Source organism: Rhopalosiphum maidis, chromosome 2 (genome assembly GCF_003676215.2).
Source record: "Rhopalosiphum maidis isolate BTI-1 chromosome 2, ASM367621v3, whole genome shotgun sequence".
NCBI classification, from domain to species: Eukaryota; Metazoa; Arthropoda; class Insecta; order Hemiptera; family Aphididae; genus Rhopalosiphum; species Rhopalosiphum maidis.
In genome coordinates this window covers 85,255,199-85,280,726 of record NC_040878.1, presented here as the reverse complement: position 1 = coordinate 85,280,726, position 25,528 = coordinate 85,255,199, and the positions used below count along the sequence as shown (strand labels likewise).

General features: G+C 26.9%; 1 protein-coding gene across 3 annotated transcripts in view; it reads right to left on the bottom strand.

Moving 5' to 3' along the window:
* Positions 1-25,528, bottom strand: part of LOC113552270 (lachesin) — a 114,388-nt gene that overhangs the window by 36,685 nt on the left and 52,175 nt on the right. For all 3 annotated transcript variants that reach the window (XM_026955062.1, XM_026955064.1, XM_026955063.1), the window contains exon 2: positions 24,348-24,454. In XM_026955062.1, coding sequence (XP_026810863.1) covers positions 24,348-24,454 — 107 coding nt within the window. The remainder of the gene's footprint in view (positions 1-24,347; positions 24,455-25,528) is intronic.

Genomic DNA, 25,528 nt, shown 5'->3' with positions numbered 1-25,528 from the left:
ACCCCGTTAAAACGTGCGATATAATCGACACGACGAAAACGCAGTTGTTTAGTGTTATTATAATAATCATTCCAATCCGTCGTCGCAGCTGCTATACGTGTAATACACATACACGTTATTAAACTATTAAAGTCATCGTCGTCGTCGTCGTCGTCACGGTTTCGAAAAGAGAATCGTTATCACCGACAACAATTTAATAATAATATTATACGAACTTGAGGTGATTTTCGATAAGAAAATAAATATTTTTTGTTCATGTTATATTTTTTTTTTTCACGTGATAAGAATTGCATTACATCATTACGCCGCGGAATTCAAATAATAATAATATTATAAATATATAATAAATGTTCTACAGCGACGGAGTATAGTTGTTTCGAGTATATTATTTTTGACGCCTGTTAGGGTCTTATTTTTACGAGGTGAAGTATTGCCCGCGACACGGGTGGGTAGGGGAAATCCCTCGATGCATAATTTTTCATTTTTATTGTTTATAAAACATCCCGCAAACAAGCATCTCTACTACGTTTGTCCCGCGCGAAATTTATAATCATAAACGACACATTAGCGCACCATTTCTTATTTGAATATTATTATTATTATTATTATTATTACTGCTGTTGTTGAGCTGAAGGCGCCTCGCTCTGCCGATACCCGAGAATTACATCTGATATGTAAATTGCGGGTGTTTTGTCTTTTGACGTGACAATGGTCTACGCTGGAATGGCACGACACACTCAAATACGCATTCTATTGATTTCCACGTCACAGAAATACGTTCAATTGTTTCTCCTCACGTGATATCTTGTCTGTATAGTGTGTATAGTTTTCATCGACGAAAAAATATCAAGTTCCAATAAATTCTCTTTGTTACTGCTGTAACACGAGTTTGTCTAGTCGCGTGTTATCGCGCCCGGTGGACGAACGTGTACAATAATAATAATAATAATATTATATTGTTAAATATTTGTCAACCGACTACACCGGAATTTAGTGTGGTGCATCTTATCTCTTACCACATACATCAATTCGAACGGCTACAATAGGTCCACGAAAAAGCGCATTGTACGGCTGCGAAAACAAAAAAAAAAACAATTTCCATTGATATTATACTTTGCGGTTTCAAAAATCATCGTTGCGGTAGTTTTCAGCCCCATTCCATTGTTGGCGATGCTTAGACAATTAATCGAAAAACAATGATAACGCATAGTCGGAATTTTCTAGCGAGGACGGCCCTGAAATACGTACCCGAACCCAATATATTTCTTTAACATTTTGCGTTTCGAGACAGAAAACACGAAAAACGTCTCAATTGATGAACGTATTATATACCACCATAACAAAACGCATATACAACATTATCTTGTCCAAACACTATGACACGTCGTTCATGACGTGTGCATTTTAAGTGATATTTAAGTCAAATTACGTTATATTACTTATTACATTGCTTACTATAGAAATTAAAAAGTTATAACTAAAAAGACAACACATTTTAATCGAATTAACACGATTATATTGTATAGGGCGTAACCACGTAAAATATTTTGTCTTTTATTGTTACTATTGACTTCAAAACCAAATCGAGTTAAGTTTTCATGTCCAAAATTTTTAATTCACTTATTTCAGAACTATATAGCCGTATAAAACTGGTTTTAAATCAAAATTCAACTCAAATATTGTATTTTTACAATAAATGTTTATCGGTTATTAATAATTGATGTATTCTAACTCAAAATATGAGTATTACCTACTTAAACTATTATACTAGATTCAGAAGGAACTACTGAACTCTAGGTTTACTCAACATTTTTATTATACACATAGTCAAGTTTTAAATTAGAAAAGCAATCATTGATGGGTTATAATTAGAGCATATTGTTATATTGTTATATGGTAGATTATAATATTATATTTTAAATATTTTGGTAAGAACTAATTAAGATGAAATAAAAGAGTTAATAAAAGTTTTTAATTAATTAAAATTAATTTAATAAAATCGTATAATATTCATAATAATTTTCAATTTATAGACATAGACAGGTTTGTAACAGGACAAACTAATTGTAAATTATATATTTCTATTGTGTAAACATTGATCGCCCAGATCTACATAAACTTACTATAAAACCTTTATAGTCTATATAATAATAACACATTTTATATTGATTTAACGAAAAAAGTTTTTGTCCAAGCAGCAAACATAAAACTGCGAATAAGTAATGATTTTCTTAAGTCTGTATTAAGTTGTATTATATTATGATCATAATTAATTATTTATAGTACATAATAAAATAAATATTATAAATAAAGCGTTATAATATTGTTTAAATATGAGTATCTATTTATTATTTATACTTATAATTCGGTAAAAACTATATTATATTTAGTATACACTTTATATTTTAATGTATAATAAAAGTCATAATTGTTATAAATTAACAATAATTATCTACTAATAAAAATATATAAATGTAATAATAATAGTGTAAAAATAGGAATTTGAGTCATACACGTTCATTTTATGGTTAATACGTTTCCCAACGAAAAAAGCCAATAAATCTAGAAAATTGACCTTTTAATGAAACAACTCTGTGAAAAAATTACATTGAACTATAATAATTACAATGAACTGATTTTTCGCCGTTTGTAATATAAAAAACTATAGCGTGGGCACTTATTTTTAAATAATTATTTACACAATACGAATGTTTATTATAATATTATTAAATATTTATATCTCCATTAAATATTTAATAGTCTGATCTGAACAATAATATTGTGTATTTCAAAAACGTAATTATTCGGACGTGCCACGAAGCGTATAACAATATTTATTTCTCAGAAATCGATTGAACTTTTACTATTCAGTTATGGTTTTCATATTTATAAGGGCTACCAATGCGGCCATACATAATTATGCGGACCGGGTAATGCAATTTTTCAATTTTTTTTTTGTTTTGTTTTGCCCTCTCGTGCTACTAATTTGATCAGACTAAACTGTTTTCGATACACACCGGTGGTGTGTGTATACTGTATACGGCGGGTCATTATTGAACAATCTCTATCATGGTAGAATATTATAGAAACCACGACATGGCTGGATATGATTTAATGATTTTATAGGAATATCAAGCAGTATACGCGATCGACTTCCTATCAAAATTTCATTACTGGAATGCGCGACCCCACCTCCTTACTCTATGTATAGACCGTCTTCTCGAACTAGTGCTTTTATGAGTAACGGCTTCCTCGGGGGACTTCCGCAATAAGATATACGGCTCAAAATGGAAATGTAAGATATTTGCTGTGTAACAAAGGAACTACATTGCGTATGATAAAATGAAGACAAAATAAAGAGTTTCGAATGTTTATCATACACGCGCAGAGGGCAAGAATCAAACACAACGTAAACGCCTTATTATTATATTTTTACAACGTTTCATTTATTGCCATTATATACCGCTCAAATACGATATTTTTTTATCGTGAAACTGTAATTTGACGAAACAGTACACTTTCAAAAATTTATCATTTTACATAATTATGCATATAATATTATTATACAACTTTATTTTTCAGTTCGTACGAATACGTGAAATGTTTATTGTACCGACGTTTTAAACATAAAAAAAAATTCAAAATTGATTATTATAATTCGAATTTAAATATGCAATATGTATTTATGATTAGTCGGGTCTTCCATTAAAATACACAACGTTTCGTTGAAGTTGCCATTAATTTTTCAATCAGAGTCTACTCCGAAAGAAAAATACTAACAGAAATATTGTTTTATTGACTTTATCTTGATAAAAAATACAAAGTATATAATGCAAAGTTCGTTAACAGATAGAAATAAAACCAAATTATTTTATAAATTAAAATTGATATTTAAAATTAAAAAGAATTTTTTTTGTTTAGAATACGTACTTCGGAGTACTGAAGTATAAATTATTCATTTCAAATATTTTTTAATGAACCAAAAAGTGCGTGTCAACTATATAATATAATCATATACGTTAAACATATATTATAATGGTGTACTCTTTGGTGCCAAAGTGTATATTTGATGAATATTATATTATGTAAATAATTATACACATCGGCCAAAAACTTAACCTATTCTATAATTTTTGTTGAATAAAACTACTAAAAGACCATTCAAGTCTCAAGACATATTATTATACTTGGTGTTTTTTTCTCAATTATTTTATTTATAATAATCTGAAATAAATTGTACAATATAATTATCTCTTTACATAGACGATCTTTTGATCTCACACGCGTTAAAAATTTAAAACGAATAATAAGGTTTTCAAATTCAATGAATTTTCTTTAATATTAGGTATTATTGAAATTTTTTTACGATTAAAATAATAATTTACATCAGTAACTTTAGTAAATGGTTACTAAATTAAATAATGCTTCATTAAAATTAATTAATTATATGTTAAAAATATCATTAAAAAATATATTTTTAAACTGTAGTCAATAGTAGCCATTTTACAATAATTAGCAGGTACGAATTTGCATGAAAAAGTAACAACATTTTTTGATTTTATCATTTTCAAGGTAATTACGTTTCTATTTACAATAAAATCAACCGTATAAATGCAATAATATAGCACATCAGTAACCCACTAAATCGATTGAACTGTGTCTACGATTTTCGCGAGTACAACCACAAACTGAGAAATCCACTTAGAATAACTTTGTCCGTTCCGTTAATGTAAATGTAACTATTTTAATCGTATTAATTCGTCGATAGGTATATACACACAGAACTCAGCTATTATCGTGTAAATCACACTGTTATACCTATATAGTATATATACGAAATAGACAGCGAATTGTCTATGAGTGTTTAAAATTTTCTGACTAGACTATTAGGTATATACGTATATATCTCCACTGTAAATGTGTAGTTTGGATTCAGCTCGACGATTACACCCTTTAAAAGTAAATTGCAATTGCAGCTCAATATACCGTTGTAAGCGGTGCGAGGAGTGGGACGAGCTAAATGCGTATATTGTCACCCGGATTAAACGTTTCCAATAAAACAAAAATAATTTATTACAATTATATTTGAATCGAAGCTTGTTTTTCTTAGTTAATTATTTATCTGTGAATCGAATTATTATTTAGACTTAAGTTATCGATGGCCGTGTTAAAAGTTCATTTCAAACAATATCGTGGTCGAAGTCGGTGAGTTTGCTTAATATAATGTTCAGAACAAATTTTAATCATTTATATTATTTAATAAATTTTATAGTTTATAGTTTGCGCTTATAAACTGATACTTTAAGTTAATAAAGATTAATGAAGATTAGTTTCATTAGTGAATGATATCATACCTGCAATGCAATGGGAGTATTTAAACAAATTATTTTTGTTAAGCAACCACAATTAAAAATAATTGTATCCGCCGGTAGACGTGGACGAGGGGGGGAGCTATAGTTAACTGTTACGCGTATTGTTATGACTCTACGTTTAAATTTAATTACAGTTTGTGAAAAATGTTCATAAATGTGCTTTGATTATACACTTATAGGTGTACCTACTTACAAATATGATCGATATTTTTTTTCAATCGCAGTTATACTACATTTTTCAAAACAAAAAAAAAAAAAAAACTATATTCACACTTTTTTTTTACAATGTTTTGAACAGTTTAAAATTAAGACTCATTTATAACTTGAATGAGTTTGTATTAAACGCATACATATATATATATATATTATATATAGTACAATAAATCGCATATTATAACAGTGTTAATATAAATACAAAACAAACAAAAAAAAATAAAAAATTATAATAATAATATATTAAGTTTAACTACTGTTCATCATTTACAATATTGTATTCTTTATTTGTATACCTCGCACTTGCTATTACTGTACTTAGAATCAAGAAGGAATAGTAGTTTTTTACTTAAACCGTTTCAGAAAAAAAATGTAAAAATCGTAATGTATCACAACGAAGACAACCTTGAATCGAATGGTGTATTATTATTCTAGTTACAGAAATGTAATCAATTTTGATTATTTTTGAATTAGTTGAGATTAGACTTAGAATTGTTATTAAAATACAGTTGTTGTATGCCACTATATTTTAATTAAACGGACGTAAAATGTAAGCTTGTTTGTTTATTTGTGTTGTGCATTTGGTTAAATAACATCGTAAAATGAATTAAAAATTAAATCTAAGAGCAAAAAATCTACATACTTAGCTATATTTTTGGTGCCCCAAAATTTATAAAAGAAAATATAGTATACCTATGGATACTATTTGTTGAAAAATGGGAAAATTTTTAAAATTAATTAAATCTGTTATATACAATAATTTTATTTTGAATTCAGTTAACTACAACAATTTTTTTTTATCATTATTAAAATACATCAAAATGTTTCAAACTGAGTATAAAACATATTTATGAAGTATTTGAATAATTTAATTATTAAGACTTTAGGTTTAAACTTTCATTATATACATTTGATAGATTAAACAGTTATTTGAAACTTTATCAATACATTTCTTAAATGTTAAAAATTAAATTTTAATCGTAAGTTGTAAGAAGAATATTAAATGTATATATTATATACATAAAAAAAAAAAAACTGGGAAATTAGCTTTGGAATATTGAATATATTGAATGTATCTTGTTATTTAGTAAGATACTGTACAGGACGTGTTGAATTTGAATTAAATAGTAAATATATGTAAATTATGAAAAAAATTTTTTAAGTGGAGTAATCGATCATCCTATATTTCTATATTAATTGATGACATTTCCTTATGCACATTTATGTTACTGATAGTAATTAGATAGACTAAATTAATTTTTAACCACTACAAATCCCCTAAAATACATGGAAATTTAAATAATTGTTATAATAATTGTTAAAAAAATTAATAATATTGACTTTTAAAAATGTAAATATCAATATAAATGTACCGTGGAAATATACTTATGAATAAGTTTGTGGCATAGAAAACTTTAAATAAAAACATTAAAATATTTCTATAATTGTATTAAGTACTTAGAAAGAATATAATTATACACAGTGTCGAAAAATTGCAATTCCCTAAGCAGAATATTTAAAATATTTTTTGATTAAAAATAAATAACATATTTAAATGATTTTTAACTTTAAACATTTATAAAAATAACTCATTAATTTTCAATATGTTGTAAATGCTGTAAAAATAACATATGAAATACCCTTTTCTAATTTTTCTTAGAAAATACTATATTTAAATATAATAATAATCGATATTACCATATACGAATCGAAAAAAAATTGCAGAGTATTCAAAACATCTATAAATAGCACTAAAAGAGTCAAATACTTATGTAATATCTTGAAAATACTAATAAAAAAGATTATGTGATTTTTGATTTCTTACATTGAAAATCACAGAAATTTGTTTTTGTTTAAAAATAAAAATCACATTATTTTGTATTTTTTTTTTTTAAGTATTGGTTATTTTTACTTTTGTTTTCTTAATGTACCAATTAGATCCAATTCGCAAACATAAAAAAAAAAAAAAACAGTTAAAGATTGAAGCATTTTTTTACTAAAATAAAATACAAAATTAAAAAATATACACGTTACATTTTTTTGCTCTGCTCGAAATCTAAATCTATAAATTATTAAAAAGTGAAGTATGGAACCAAATAAATATTATCTCACGGTAGATTTAATATCAACTGATTGGCAATATAGATTTAAAATGTATTCAATTGTCTATTAAAAGACAATTTTACCATTTTATTTTTGATTAATACGCATATTAATATAATATATACATACGAACATCGAAGTATAATATATATATAGTATATACTGTATAGTGTATCTCGGTTTTAGTGTACTTCAGTTCATGAGCGACGGGCCAAATTGGCGTCTGTGTACTTTGCTTTGTGAACCAATTCGACCGAAATAGGCAATTCACCTGCAGTGGATCGGATATAATATTTGGTATATTTTCAAACGTGGTTGTAACTACTTTTTGAACTTTCCTTGTATCTCTTAGAACAATTTGAAATTTTCGTCAAAATTGATCGAATAGTTGTTCAGTATAATATGAGCTATACAATCATACATTTGTATATTTAATATAATATATATCATAATATAAAATATAAATTATGTAAAAGTTTTTATTATTTCTGTAACCAATTTCAATACAATTCTATATATTAAAAAAAAAAAAAACAATATTCAATTTTACACAAACATAAGTGAAATCAATCTGTGATCCACTTTAGCTATGATAACCAATAGGGTTAAAAAACGGAACTATGCACACTTCCCGAATTTCAAGAAATATCTGAAACAAAATCTGATACTAATCAGTTGAGTAGTTTCCACTTACATAAAATAAACTCCCATATAAATGTAAATTAATTCATATATTACTACATTTGTATATATTCCATAGTCTGAAAAAAAGGCAACCAGTTTTTGACGTAACGATGTGTGGCTTGGTATTTGGTAATCTAGCGGCTATCGTATAATTAATATTATCATAATATAATCGACGAGTGAAATGGTGTGCAAAGGCAAACCTAACCTTCACTTACAATGTTTGTGTGCATTCTAAAACCTACGTATATAGCGTCAGGCTATACAGCAGTAAATAATGTATCGTTATTATTACGACCGCGGTCGTGGTAGAATGTTACCGTAATCGGAGATTTTCTTTTCTTTTTGTCGTTATGACTGAAAACGTCCTGTTACAGCCGACCCGCGGCGCGCGGCGGTCTAAATGCCTGCAGGCAATGAAACCATAAGATAATCATATTCGCGGTAAGGCCGGAGGGGGACCATCGAACGAAAACTGCACTCTCGGAAATATTTCGGAAGCTCTTCGGCCACCACCGGTGCAGATTGCAATAACCGTTGCAGGCTAATGAACGAGACGCGGTCGTTAATTAATATTAACGAGCTGACGGCGTCAGAGTAATAAATAAATAATAATACGACGTGTTTAGAGCGGCGGCGGGTACGAAAACGAAAACGTTGTTACCGGAAACGCAGAACGCGCTTTTCACTCCCGCCCCCCCCCGTTTGTTTACGCTACGCACGGTGGAGGACGGAAACCAAGGGCGCCGACGGCTGGAGAAGGATGTCAGGAGTGGTGGAGAGCACGTCGTAATTACAACTACCGTCAACAACAACGAACCAACGAACGAATACTACTACTACTACTACTACTACTACTACTAATACTAGTTAATACTACTATAACAACGTTAGTACAATAATAATATAGGCTAAACCGCCGCCCGCTAAGATGTGTTTTATCTTGCTTAAGTTCGTATAACGACCGGGCGCGCGCGAGAGAGGGCGGAAGCGCGCTGGAAGGCTGTGCCGAGATAGATCCCACTTAACTTATCCGGACCGGATAATAACGGGGACCGGCAAAAAGCGGAGGCGCCGCGCTCGCGGATGAGTTTCACGGGGAATATTTCCGGTCATTACCGTCGCGCTTCCGAAACGTTTCGCGATCCGCCGCCGCGGCCATCGGCTATACGACCGTTCGCGGCGTGCGCCGTTTCCAAAACGGTATAATAACCCTCTCCACCCCCTCCACCAAACCTCAACGGCGGCACGTGTCCACTTGAGCAGCTCGCCGCATAACGATATCACATTATCAGCGGCTTTAGGCTCGGACACCTGTTGTAGTGTCGAGTAACATTGACCCGCGGCTAATCGATCCGATGCCTCTGACGCGGGGCAAGCGGATTTATAATATAATATTGTGTAGTCGATAATATCGTTTTTGTCGCGGACAGGAGAGAATGAAATACGCGCGCGACGACACTGGTTTATTGATGTTTCTAGAATCTATCGCTCGAAAGGAATCTGTCAACCCCGTCTTAACTCCTCGTCGTATCGCCATTATTAAAATCTATTTTAACTATATATAGTAAGTCCTTGACAAAGTTGTAACATTAATCTAAAGGGTGTCACGATGTAGTATTACGTGCTTGAAATCGACTATGACGTTAATGCTTCATACTTATTGCGGGCCTAATAAGATCCTGATCATGATTCGAGTATAAATAATGGGAATTAAAAATTATTTGGATTTGGGAAATAAATGCTGAAACAAAATATTTTATCAACGCCCCTTGACGTGAATGTCAACGGAGTTCAAAATAATAATAATGATATGATCTAATTCAATTCGACCAACATCTGTCATATTATAATATATGTGTTGTTTTATTTTCGTTGTTATGCTCAATGTTTTGGAATGAACAAAATGGGAAATTTTAAAATAAAAAAGTTTTTTCATAATAGTATAGTACCTAATAATAATAATAACAAAGTTTTTATAATCGTAAATATATGAACATAATTCGTATGATTTATTAAAAAAATAATAATAAAATAAATAACAGAGTAAAAAATAATAATTCACATTATATTATTATTAAGAAAAAATCGATCGTCTGATTTGTATATAGTGAGTAGGATAAATCGTAAAATCGTAATGATAGTAACAATAACTATTTCGTATAATATATCATATTTATCTACTGGTTCTACAGTTCTATACAAATAGTAGTAGATAAAATAAAGTGTAATAAAAGTTATCATATACATATCATGCACACTAAAAATATATATTGTAGTTTGATTGTTTTAAACACAAATTAATTGAATCATATAGCCAATAATTAAATAAAGTTTTTTATTATATAATATTTACCTAATTCGTGTGACATAGGGTTAAATACTTAAATTACATCGAGGCTACTAACTAGGTACCTATAAATACCCAAAAATAACAATATCAAATATTTACTCAGTTTATAAAAAGCAATAACATATATATATATATATATATATATAAAGAAGGTGATTATGTAGTCAGTCATTTTTTAGTAAGGCTTTAGAAAATATTTTATTAAATTATTTAAAGTAAAAAAAAACGACGTTTTTTAGAAAAAATATAAAATGTTTTTACTATCATTATCGTATTAATTTTTAAGTTTTTACTTCATTCAATAACGGCATACCTACTATTTTAATTGTATATTCTGAACCAGAATATTTTTATAATTTAAACACGTTAAATCAAATTTTTAACGACAAGTTACTTACTTAGTTATTAATTATTTATGTTAGTTTAATGTTTGGATGAGTGGAGTGGTGGACAAACATTTTGCGGTGTATCCCAGTACCACTAGACACCCCCAATACAAACTTTAAATACACTTTAAGTAAGTACATTTATAAGTACTTAATTATCGCTCTTTAACTATTCAATAGGTACCTTATAATTATTGACGGTAATTATTATGTTTCACCTAACATCAAAACTTTAGTTTACTTCTCTTATAAGCATTAAATGCAAGTATTTAAATAAAAAAAATAAATAAATGTACCTGCAATCGCATCTATATAGTTCTGGAGACATGAAATCTTCACCCTATCATATTTTTTTTTAACTGTTATTTTGAATTCGTATTAAGGACTGCTGTTATCTGTTTGACGCAAAGAAATAGATGCTGTGAAAAAATTTGGCGTCACTGATCGACCACAGGCATGCTATATGGGAGGAGGAAGAAAAATAGAACGCTAATTTCGAACCCTCGAGTAAAACATGCTCCCGAAGAGAAAAAACTTATTATACACATTGTTTATTATCGTATAACGCCTATTAGACCCGTGGTTTTCTTCAGTATATTATTGACACATTGTTATACATAATTCGTTTATTTTATTCGTAACCACGAGAAAGAATCTCCTTTAATGGTATTTAAATATTCATAAAAATAGTTCAACCACTTAAACGTCTGACGTCAGCTAGTTTGATTAGAAGAAAATTTCGTATTAATTTTTTATCAGTATATTATAGAAAAATTTTAATGTTTATTTAAATATTTGTATTAGTTTTAAGCAATAGATATCAAAAAAATGTTTGCAGTTCGATCCTCGGCTGACGGTAATTTTTTTTATTAAATCGAATTAACATTATATTTATATAATAATATGTTAAATTGTTAATACATTAATATATTATATTGTATTTATTATAATTTTTATTATTATTAATACTTCTCCAAAATTATTAAGTCACTAAATATATGGTAGATAATATGTTGCGTCCCGATCAAACGCAATCGCACAATATTATGGTGTTAGATGCGGTCCGTGTTCTTTTTCGTTTGTTTGTAAATTGCGTCTGACGAAAAATCCATCAAAATAAATAAGATAAGTACTAAATATTTGTTGATAAACGATTTGTAATCTATTCATTATTGAGTTTGTTGTTTGTTTACTGCCGTTTTATCAAGTGTACATCGTATATCAAAATAAACAAAATTAATAGAAAAAAAAAACCTTGAAACTTATCGTTATTTGTTATTGTGTGTGATTTGTGATTCCGCTACAAATCAGTAGGTTAAAAAATTTCTAGACTTACCATTTTTAATACTATAGTATCGTTTTTTTATTATTTTTTTTTAAATATCTAATCACTAAAAATTATATGAGGTTATTTTTTTTTTGCACGAAAGAGTATAATAATTTACTCTAAACTATAAGAAATATTATTATTATTATTTTTTTATTTTCCCGATATACACTGTTGTAAAAATGTTTATGATTATTAACAGGTTAAGCGCCACGTAGGGTCATTGGACTTGTCAAAACGATTCTCATCAAATTCAGTAGGTTTGTCAAAATAATTTTTTACATTTCACCGAAAAGAAAGACAATCATCACTTTTGATCACATATTAACTATTGATTAACATTTTTACCTGAATTGAATGCACACATAAAAAATTTGATGGATCTTAGAACCCTACGTGGCGTCAATGACAAGTGTAGGGTCATTAGATCCTTTATACTGTGTTGTACCGTAATATTACAATAGGTTTACCACATATTATATCACAGTAATAAAGATAATGATTAATGATTATTATTATTATTAAAACTGACGAATTAATCGTACAATTAAAAATCAATAACGATAGAAATTTTCCAAACATATTCTATTTATACATTTGGCCATATAATTTAAACTCCCGGGTACTTCGATGAACCGTTTTACAAGCTTGCCCTACAGGCCACGCTCTGTTTGAATTCCATAAGAAAACATGTAGGTTTTGGAGACCCTACGTGATCGATTTACAATTCACATCGACGGGTCAATAGACCCTACATGGCGCTATATTCAAAACTCAATTTTTTGGCTTGGCGCTTAACCCGTTAAAATTGAATCATTGTCAAAAATACTTCTAATATAAAAATATATCGACTGGTATTTATGATCAAACAATTACTATATCTGTACAATTGTACAGTTATAAATTGTATGATCAATACCTATTATTCGGGCTTCAGATGGAATTGTATTAATATTTTAAAAAACTAATTTATACAAGATAATATCTTGTGCATAACAATTTATTTGTGAATTTTGTTATAGAGTCAATAAATATTAAAAACACTAATGTTTTTTTTTTCACTGTGCTGTGCCAATTTTTACATTTATTATTAATTTGATGAAAAAATATTAAAACTAAAAAATGCATAACGTTCAATCATTCGTAAATATGCAAATTAAATTGCGCGTACTCTTTTTATAGAACTTTTCTGTATTATGTACGTATACCAACAACATTGTACAATTCGAATATGCAAATAGTTAACCTACATTATTATATTATTATCTAATATAGCTAACCGAGATTTTATCTCAATTAAAAGTGGACTTTTAAAAGTATCAAAATATTAAAGACATAAAAGCTGTGGTTGTATGCTTTACGACGTTTATTTTACTTAAGGTTTTTTTTGTGGCTTTTTAAGACATGTAGTTTTCTTTACTGTATTCTTCATTTAGTTCTTTATAAATAAAAATTGTAATTTAAAGGTTATTCTGTATATCTGTATCATCATGTATAAACATGGTCAATAGTATAACAAAAATATATTTTAATTTCTTGTGGTATTTTCTGTGGTTGTCACAATAGTAACATTAGGTTAAGCACAAATTATAGCGTTCAAACCACCGCACTTTGAAATATTAACCGCTGAATTTCAGGAAAATAACCTCTGGGAACCATGTTCCCAGACATCACATTATGAATAAAAATTGTTAAGCTCATTCGGCATTAGAGACTAAAAAAAAAAGTGCCCTCCCTAGATAAATATTGATGAGTTTATTTTTCACCGAGAGGATATTTTATTTTATAAAAAAAAATTAAGTATACAAATATAAATGATATTTTCAATTTTTGACCGCTATTGTAAAGTTTATTTTCCCTCTAATTATATAATCTATTATTAGTATCGAAATAGTTGAATTTTTGTTGAATCTCTTTCATTCTGAAGTATAAAAATGTTATGATTATAATAATAATAATGGATGTGTACAAGGGGTGTATAATATTTTTGTACATGTATACGTAACTAAATTATGTGAGTCATGCAATAACCGTAACAACTGATAAGTGGTCATGGAAATTAGAAAAATCATAATTATACCTGAATAATTTTTATATTCATAACACTTGTAGCTACTAACAATAGTTATATTTTGAAAAATTAATCTTTTACATACTTTATATTGTATAGCATTTTACAGAATTGTATACTTTTTATGTTTATATATTCAAGCAATCGTATATGAAATACAAGTACTTATACCAAACAAATATTTTTAAGCTTTTAAAGATATTTTAAAATAAATTAGAAAAAAACACATTAAATTTGTCTAAATCAAATTATTATGTTTATTTATCAACAAAATAATTGTTCAGAGTTTTAAGGAATAAATTAATTTATCAAACAAGCAGAAACAAAGTCCTTGTTAAATTACTTATACCGATCAGTTTTTGTTTTCAGTGCAGAGTGTTTTTATTTTCTAAAAATAATGAGTAATTTTGATAATCTCAATCCAAAATATAATTCATTATAAAAAAAATAAAATAAATAATGACTTAAAAACTAAAAACATTTAGTTTTTTCCTATTATTCTAATACACTCATTATGATAAAAAATAATTTACACTAAAACACATAATTCAAATATGAATAGTTTACAATCAAATTGATATTTAGTGATATGCCTTATACTTAAAAGCTAATATGGATTAGATAATTAGGTCACACGTGGAGGTTATAAATTTGTAATTACATTTACAAGCACATTGTACATTGTAGGTTTACAAAAGTTAATGATCTTCATCTTGTAAAATGTGTGATTTATAACCGAGTCATACATTTTATAATATCCTAATTAATTAGGTACATTTTAACAGTATCACGGCTTCTTTTGTAATGTTTGCAGTACAAATATGAACAGACATCCACAAAAACATTCACATGATTTAAAATCAAGTTATTTATCTGCTTATAATTCTATGGTTATTATTATTTATAATAATTATATACATTTATATGAACAATGCACATAATGAATGACTATAAAAACAGTAACTAATGAAATACGTCATAATATGTAAATATTACGATAACAATCACAAAATAGTATTAACGTTTTATTTACGTTTTTAACTTGCTTTTGTGAATTGCGTTAAGATGAATACACATGATATTAAAATATTTCTATTAAATCTCCGCACACACCATCTATTTTACGTATTGAACCAGCGCGGGTCCCGATGGTCCAATTTAGAGTTGTTCTTTGTGCAATGGATTGCCATATATTGTCGTGCGTTTTTAATCAGGGTCTTATTTGAACAATAATTATGGTCGTCTCCTAAAGCAAACTAATATTATATTTATAAAACAAGGACGTGGAGTGGAAAAAAAATTGATTTTTTAATTAAAATCTAAATTTTATTAATTTTATTCATCGCTATAAATATACGATATAAAACATGTTTTTTTTTTTATTGCGGTATTTATTCAAAATAAAAATTGGTTGATAAAATAAAATGATAATTTAATATTGACATTGCTAAAAAAAGAATTGACGATTAAACAACATAATGTGTATTTGATTTAAACAATATTGGTGTATTAAACTAACAAATATTCTTATGAATATAAATAGTATATTTTTAATCGTAATTTGAAATTGTTTAATTTTAGTTAAGCTATTTTTACAACTTTTTAAATTGACCTTATTTAATTGATAATGGATATCTGTCAAACGAAAAAGTTTTATTTATGTATGTAAATATTTAGAATTTTAGTTTTTGATTGTACCTAAATAATAATTAAATGTTTCTATATATTAAAAGTACATAATAAAAATGAGATAAATCTATACAAACGATACAAGTGTAAAATAATTAATAAGGAAAATTTATTTTCATTATAACTAATAGCTTTTGATATGGTTTCTATAGTGGTAATTCGCGATCTGGGAACGCAATAACATGTTTGTTGGGAATACAACAAACAGCCAGAAAACGGTATGCAATTCGTAATTAAATTAAATTAAAATACAAGTCAATCAGAAATTATTTGCTTTAAAAAGGAAACCATAATACAAAGTTACATAAGTTAGTATTATATTGTTTATAAGAATTAAATATTTTTAGCTATACTATTTTAAATTGTTTTCATTTTTTTGTATTTGTATACATATATTTATATAAACGTAGGTACTAGTTATTAAATGCCAAAGTATTAAGCCTAATAATATTGGACCCTGAGCTTCAGCACGTTGTTTTAAAACTATACTGATGTATAATATGAAATGTGATTTGCACTTGATCATTTTTTCGATCGGTATATAAATAATACACTATTTTGACGTAACAAATATATATTTTATATATATATTTTTTTACAGCTAAATTGTATTTGAAAGTTGTGATTCACGAGGACTGTATAAATACTCAGAATTTTTGTTAAATTACTTTTTGGAAATTATGGATCAAATTTAATTAGTTTTCATTTAAAATCAATATAACATACATAACATATGTAAATATTTACTTAAATGTTCATACCAATTTATTATTTTACATTAATCAGGAGAATCAAAACCTAATATATTATACATGTAATTTATCAAGTATACTCTTCCCCATTTTTCGTTACATAATAAATTTAGTCAAATTATAGTTTTTGAAATATTTAAATATACTTGAAGACCATATTTAGAAATTTTTCTTCATTTTTTTTCAAATTAGAACCTTTTCTTTTTTACTAGACATTTTTTAGAGAATAGGTATTTTATTTTATTTTATTTATATTTTTTTTTTTTTTTGAAACCTTATGCAAAACTCGAACTAGTAGTTATTCAAAATGTGTATACTAAAAACAATAAAATTGAATATTGAAATTCAAAATAAGTTTCATAAAAATATAAAATAAATGTAATATCAAATCAAGTATGTTTACTCTATTAATTTACACTATTTTACTATTATTATTGGACCATTTTTAAAAATTAAAAATGTTGACAGATTATTTTAAATACAATTTTCAAATCAAAATTTCAATAAAGGCTGTGATCGTGCTTGGTATATAATTACTCTGTATATTAAATAACAATTGTATTTTTAAACATATACTATCTTATAAAGATCTGTAAAGATATAAATAATAATATTGTATACAATAAACATAAAAATAGAGAAGTTGATTAAATATATTTTTATAAAGTTAAAATTTACGAAAACTAATACAAGTTGTGTTAAATGTATTATTACAGAATTCGAACCAAAAGTTTTAATCGAGATTTTCCAGCTACTGTTTACTAAAAAAAGTTTTATTTCTTATTAAAAAAGGTCCACATTTGATACTAGTAAACATATAACCTGATAACAAATAAATTGTTATTAGGTTGTAATAATGTTTTTATTCCTATATTAATATAATTTATAATACTGTATTTCAACAAAAATAATATACGTATATGTACATTTATGCAGTGTGTGTATAATTTATCATTGTAATTTATCTTATGTGATCGATTTTTATCGTTATGGTTTTTCGTGATTATTATAAATGGGTTTATTTTTTAAATATACATCAAATATATTATAGTAAACTTTTTTCCCCGACCAAATTTTATGAATGAATAAAAAATAAGTGATTTTTATCTTGCAGTACTTTTAAGTTTCAAGAAGTTTATTTTTTTTCTAATATTGACAGGCGGTGATAACTCTTTAAATGAAATGGTATACGTTACAACTCGTATTGCTTTATATAAGGTGTATAATTAAATATAAATAAGCCGGGAAGAAACATTATTAGACAATAGTATATAGTAGATAAGAAATGTTTGTCGAGGGTTTTATATTGACGGTGGTCGACCCTATAGCATTTATCTGTCAGGATGGTGTACGGTAGTATACGTAGGTTACTGATACATTTTTCATACTTGTTTATGTCGGTTGTATTTTTGGTGGGCAACTATACCGGTGGCGGCTACGCAGAGGTGTGCAGTGGTGCGATTCCCGCGGGGGCACTAAACCGACGTCGGGCCAAGAGTGAGAGAAGGAAAGAGAGCACTATTCGCCCCGAAATTGCTTGTTTATTTATTCAGTGGCTTCGCATCCTGACTAGCTTGTTGGCCTGACTATATTTAATTAAACTAACGCCTCCGGGGGTCTGGACTTGTAAACTTTAGACACGGTGCATATATGTGCACGGGAGTAAGACAAAGGAAGTGTGAATGCAAGGGACACATAATAAGACAGGACGATAGAGGTTAGCAACAGTAGAAAGTGCGGTGTTGTAGGTAAAGATGGTAGAGCCTTTTAGCACCGATAAAATATTTATAAATCTCCTTGACGAATAATTATTGCGCGCAGCGCATATCTTCCATTATAACGATGGAGAGCAAAAACTAAAATCAATTCACTTTGTTTGGTAAAAGTTTAGGAATCACTATCTGTATTTATCTATTATTATGAATTGACGTTGACAACACCATTTAGTATGCTAAAAAAACAACACCGCAGTATAATAATAATAATAATAAAAAAATAAACAATAACTTCGGTGTTTTTTCTTAATTATTTTGTAATCAAATAAAATTCAACTGTCTTGATGTAAAAAAAAAAAGTTGTTTATAAAGTGTATATTTTTGAGCCATTATATACAAATCATAATTTTATATGGTATTCTCACACTATTACACTATTGAGATTTAGAATTGATTTGCGATGAGAATTACATTTTATACGAAAAACTGAATTTAAAAGATTTTTTTTTAATTTAGAAAAACTTTTATGGAATACCGATAAAATTAAATTAAATACAACAATATATTTATCAGAATAGTAAATAGTTTTTTTTTTATTCTATTTATTTCAGAAAAAAATAACACAGAAAATATATCTACTAATGTAAACATTTTTACATTGAAAAAATAAACTAAATCATCATCCAAAATATCGTTATATTAGATAATTAAGTAAAATAATAATATGTTGTACTTTAGTTCTTTAATAAATAAATAGATATAGAGATTCAGAAGATAAATTATAAATTCTTTTAACTTGGTACTGCGACTATTAGAATATTTTATAAACACCAGATACACTGCGTATACGATATTTTATGTACCACGTTAAATGTTAATGTGGCGTATACCTATTGCTAAAAAACTATGTAAGCACGTTTGTGGGTTTATAAAAAGCAATACTACTTAATTGTTTATTTTATGATTAATAATATTATACTTTCAAAAGTCATGCGAAGATACAAATTTTTATTTTATTTTGCGAAGAAAATTTTGATATACCATCATAAAATTATGTTGAAATCTTAATATATATATATATATATATATAAACATTTACATTACACAGTGATCTTAATTCGGTTTATGTCCACGTTGAATGAAATATGAGTTATTTTATGATATTAAAATATAATACGATATATATAGTATATTGTTTATATATTACTATAATATTTATATATTTTAGTTCGTACCAGATGTACTGACCTATACTCATAGCATACGAGTAATTTACATAAATGAATATTTTGATGTAGTACTTAAAACGAAATGGAGGTAAAAAATATTATAATAGTGAACATAGTTTTTTTGTAATCAACTCAAAAAAAAAAAAAAAAAAAATATATAAACATAAGTTTGTTGAAGAAATATAATATTAGCCAACGGGTCGATAATAATTGTTGAGCACAATGAATACGAACTTGTTAAAACTACATTATGTAAAATAGAAAAAAAAAATGTGATTTCAGAGCGTGCCAAAGTATTCAGTACCATTGTACATTGTACCAAGGTAAATCAATGCTAGTTTATTCAGTACTTATGTGGCTATGTGTAACTCGTCCGGCTTTTTGGTTATGGAGTAAATTAACGGATACAATATCAAAATACGTATTTTAAGATTTTAATAACAAGTCGTGTTAAATAAAAATGATAAATTGTTAATGTTCAAATTCAAAGAAAAAAAAGTATTGTTAATAATATTAAAAAAATAAACAACGCAAAAAAATGTACTATGTTTGATTTGAAATACGTCCATCAAACGTCGACTAAAAATCATACTGTTAATTAATTTAATATTTAGAAATATTTTCCAATTAAATACTTGTGAAAGCGTGTATTTCATTATCTTTTAGATTTTAATCCACGAGAATGCTCAAAACTAATATTACTCATATGCATACTTAAATTATAATAAGCGTAAGTATAGGTACAGAGTATACTAATTATCTATTTAAAGTCCTACATTATATGTGATGCAATTAAAACATTCGTTTGACGTTTTGATGCAAATGTCCAAAAACTTAATTTCATGTCGGATTATTTGCTTTGAGGATTTTAATTTTTTTTTTCGGATTACAACTGTAACGAAAGATTTATGTGAAAAGATAATCCTTGGCCATTTACCTTCACTTAGAAGCACAATTTTAAAGCACCGGTGGTTAAGCTTTGGGTAATTGGTTAAAACATGTATATTTGCCGAACCCGTGACCCCGCGTTCACGAAGTATGCGATTGTAGTTAAACATAAAATTAAGCGAAAAAAAAATCGCAATAACGAGCACGTAAATTATATTAATAAATAGTTTAAAAAAATATAGCATAATAATACAGACACAAATTTTACTGTAAATATATATTATTGCTATTACTATTTTATAACGTTAAATAAGCATAATATTGGTTTTTTTTCGATTCCTATCTGTATTTTTTTTTTTAATTAATTAAACTGTGAATTATATTTTTGGTATCACTTTAATTAAACTATTTAAATTCGTATTGACTTAATTTAAATGAACTGTAACACGCCAAATAAAATTATTTACATATCAAATAAATCTTTCATTATGTATTTTAGTTTTTACTTCCAAAAAAAAATGTTGTCTCATTACTTGTTTAATATAATTTATAGCAACTGCCAGTCTCTATATAATATACGAGTTTTCCAAAAACAAATTTTATATTTACTTTAATTTTTAATAAAAAAACTAAAATTAATATTTAAAAATAACAGATTTTTAAAACGATTAATCTTATAATAATTTTTACGTTCTATTGATTTCTAACCTATTCTTGTGTTCGTAAAATGAGTTAAAATATGTCTATATTTAATAAAATCCTCTACAAAAAAAGTTCATAATAATATACTTTAGAAGTATGATTCAACGCATTAAGATAATCAATTGTTCGTATAAAATACTAATTTTTAATATATGATACTTAATATTAATATTAATTTGAAAAAATTTAAAATTTAAAGTTATCTTATAATAACGTATGTACTATCGATTTTCAGACTATAGCTATCACATATGTGTAAAGTCTAAAAATCCTCGCGAATAAAAAAAATAAAAAATAAGATTTTTAAATCTATACGCGGCCTTCCTTGAAAGACGGTTCAATTTGTCCAGCTAACGAAAACATATGTATTCAAGCCCGAGTCCGGTACGTGACCACACAAGTGAGGTTGATATGGGGTAATGTCGAACTCTGTTGTAAGAACACATCCGGAAACTCTATATGCCTGTACATGATCTCAATACAGATCATATACATGGTAAATATAAACATGATACGTGCCATCCCAATAATACATTTAGTTTTAAATTGGAAATTTTACGTTTTGAATCTTTTAAAAAAATAAAACATGACGTATTCAAAGAATTATATTGAATTTCGGAATATAATTATACCATAATTAATAATATTGTTAATCGGGTTAAAAGGTATGTTGGTATTTGCTGTTTACGTTTGCTGCTAAATAAATTTGTCTTAGCTGCATATTACTTAGAAATTTATTATATAAAAATATAAAATACGTTTTAATTTGTCACGATTTAATGCTGAACTCCCAGAACTGGAACTTTACAACATTCATAAATGATAAATAATAAAATAATAAAAGCAAAAAAAAAAGTCGTGGATATGACCGCGTGAGAATTGTGAGAATTATTAACTGTAAAAAAAAAAATATGAAAAGGATGAATACAAACTATTTTTAAATGATTCAGCCGGAACTAAAAGTTGATTCTATCGTATATCGTTGAGTATACTTGAACATAAAAATACCTACAGATAAAAGAGTAAAGGAAATGGAAATTAAGTTTAACTAGTGTAAATAGAATATAAATAAAGTCAATAATTACACCCTTGTTTTCGAAGAAACAAATGTGATTAACTTTAACTAAGACAACATACCTTTAGGTTATGTGATATTTTTATTATTTAGGAATATGTAAGGAAGATATTAGACCTTTTGAATGATATATATATATATTAATTATAAATAGTAAAATTAGGGAAGTGTTGATGAACGTATTCAATCAGTGAGCATTTATGTAGTGGGAGAAGCCAAACACTTTGCATACACATACCTACCTAACTTATAGTAACTTTTCTATACCAATTTTCTAAACATGGATAATATATATTTCTCGAAATTTGTGATTTTTAATATTTTTAAAGATATAATTTATTTAAATTTTCAAACATTTTATTTTTTATTTTAAAACGATAAATAAACTTTATTTCTAATTTACTATTATTTTTAAATTTGTTTCACACTAAATCAAGGCTTAGGATTACCTAATAATTTTCTATTTAATTTTCTGTTGTATTATTATGTTTGTTATAGTCATAAATGTAATAAAAAAATATATCTAAGAATATAAAAATAAAAATACGATGCCTCATATGGAATGACGTTATACATTATACAGCACAACACATTTCGTATGCTATAGTTAAAATATATTATGTTAGGTATATTACTAAATCAGACACTCAAAAGAATACCAAGAATATAATGATTTACGTGTCTGGATGAAAATTACTGTGGTTCTGAATGATTCAGTGTATTTATTTTGTAAATCCGGTTCACATTGCAAACAATGGTTATTGAGCATAAAGATATGTTTTCTCGGAAGATAAGTAGATGTGTAGTAGTCGTTTGGCTGAATTAAAATAATTAATTTATTCGAAACTCGTTTTATTTTTAGATCTTAATTGTCATTGGTATGATTATTTATCACAGATTTATTACAAACACCGTTTAGTTTAATAATAAAATCTATTTATAATATCCGTTAAAAAAATTTTATTCGAATATTATAATAATACTATGGCATAGCCCCCTTTAACTGAACTGTACCTATTTTGCCTATATTTATCGCCGTCTTACAATAATTGTGCCTGTACAACTAATATCATGACGCATTAAGCAACCGACAACGAGTGACATTGTCAGATCGTCAACAATTGTTAAATAATCTTAGTTTTTTTATAATTTCAATAATGTCCTCATAGATATTTGAAAACTATTTTGAATTCACATCAGATCTGTGTTAATTTTCCAAAAAAAAATACTGGGTTTTATTAATATTAAAATAGTTATAATATGATAAAAGTAATTTTTTCGTTCAAATAAAGTCGTAATTACTTGAAATATAATATCATTTTTGCTATCAAATGATGTTATTATTGAACATTTTTAGCATAATAATTGATAATACCGACATTATTTTGTGTGTAAAAAGTGTATTATAATATATTCACTGAACAAATCAACTATAACCGTATAAATATTATTATCGTTGATAATATTATGTGATTTATATTTAAATATATTTATTTTTTTGTTTTCCTACAACGAAAAAAACCCATATAATTTGATAATAGACGTTTTGTTTCCAATTCCACTTATAAAAATATTATATAATAGCCATTTATATTCTTAATATATACTAGAACCTTTGATTGGTCACTGTAGAGGTACATAATAATATACACGTAAGTAACCCAAAATTGTCGGTCGTAAATCTTTTGAAAATACATTTCACTGAAATGATTTATGAAGTACTTTTCTCTATATAATAATACTGCTACTACCACTACTACTAATAATAATATGTACGTGGCATCTTACCTTGTACGTGCCGAGATTGTTGACTACACATGGAAGGGATGCGTCTCTCCCCAGCGACACTGTAACATTTGGTATAGGCTCCGCAAAATTCGGATCGTCCGTCAATACTGTAAAACAAATTGACTTATTTAAGATAGTATACATTTAAACTATTTAAACATTTTAACTTTATACTGATAACAGAATCCTGCACTAATAAACATAATACGAAATTAGTCAAAATTAATTTACCTTATACTGAATGTAATATATTATTTAATAATAAAAATGTTAAAATATATCACAACTAAAATAACCAATAAAATATAGCATTTTAATGTTATTGTATAATTGTGTATATGTTTCATATAATATAATATTTTAACAAATGTATACAATTAAGAATAGATTTAAATCCAAGACCAGGTGTTGAATTTATAATCGAACTGAGTCATAAGTCATAACAAACTAATGATAAGTCACGCAGTCACACAAAACTTGTCATTGCTCATTAATCATTATAGTATTATATTTGTTGATAATATTATACATGCATAACTTTTCGTCCGATTTGTAATACTTTAATCACACAAACATCAATAACGGCTTTAAAAGCCAACATAATTATGAAATAATATAATTCATTTTATATCATATTTTAAGACATTAATTTAAACATTGAGCAAGTTTTTTTTTATTTTATATATTGTAAACTTTACTATTATAAAAATAAATGTTGGCCAAAACACATAGGAAACGAGTTATTTGGTAACACTTTAGTCGTTACGTTGACAATCCAGACACACACAGGCGTAAGGTGCATACTCATCCACAAAATAAATGTATTTTATGCATAGTATAAATAATCGTCTCGCAATCTTATTATTATATAAGGACATATTATAAAAAAAAAAAAAATCCAAAGTAAATGACGTACACCGTGGTCACTTGAAATTACAATATAATACGATAATATGTCATTTCACTACTCTTTTAATTATTTTAATAGATTGATGATGATATTATAATATCACAAATCGTGAACATATGTTCTTTAAAAATATCACTGTAGAATTTACCGACGTGCGTAGTTCTTAGTAGTTTAAATACGTATCGTCATAATTCGCAGTCGCACGATAACACTGGCCGACCGGACAAAAAATAAACCGAGAGAACGACTGAAGTTTAAAATACTTTTCTCT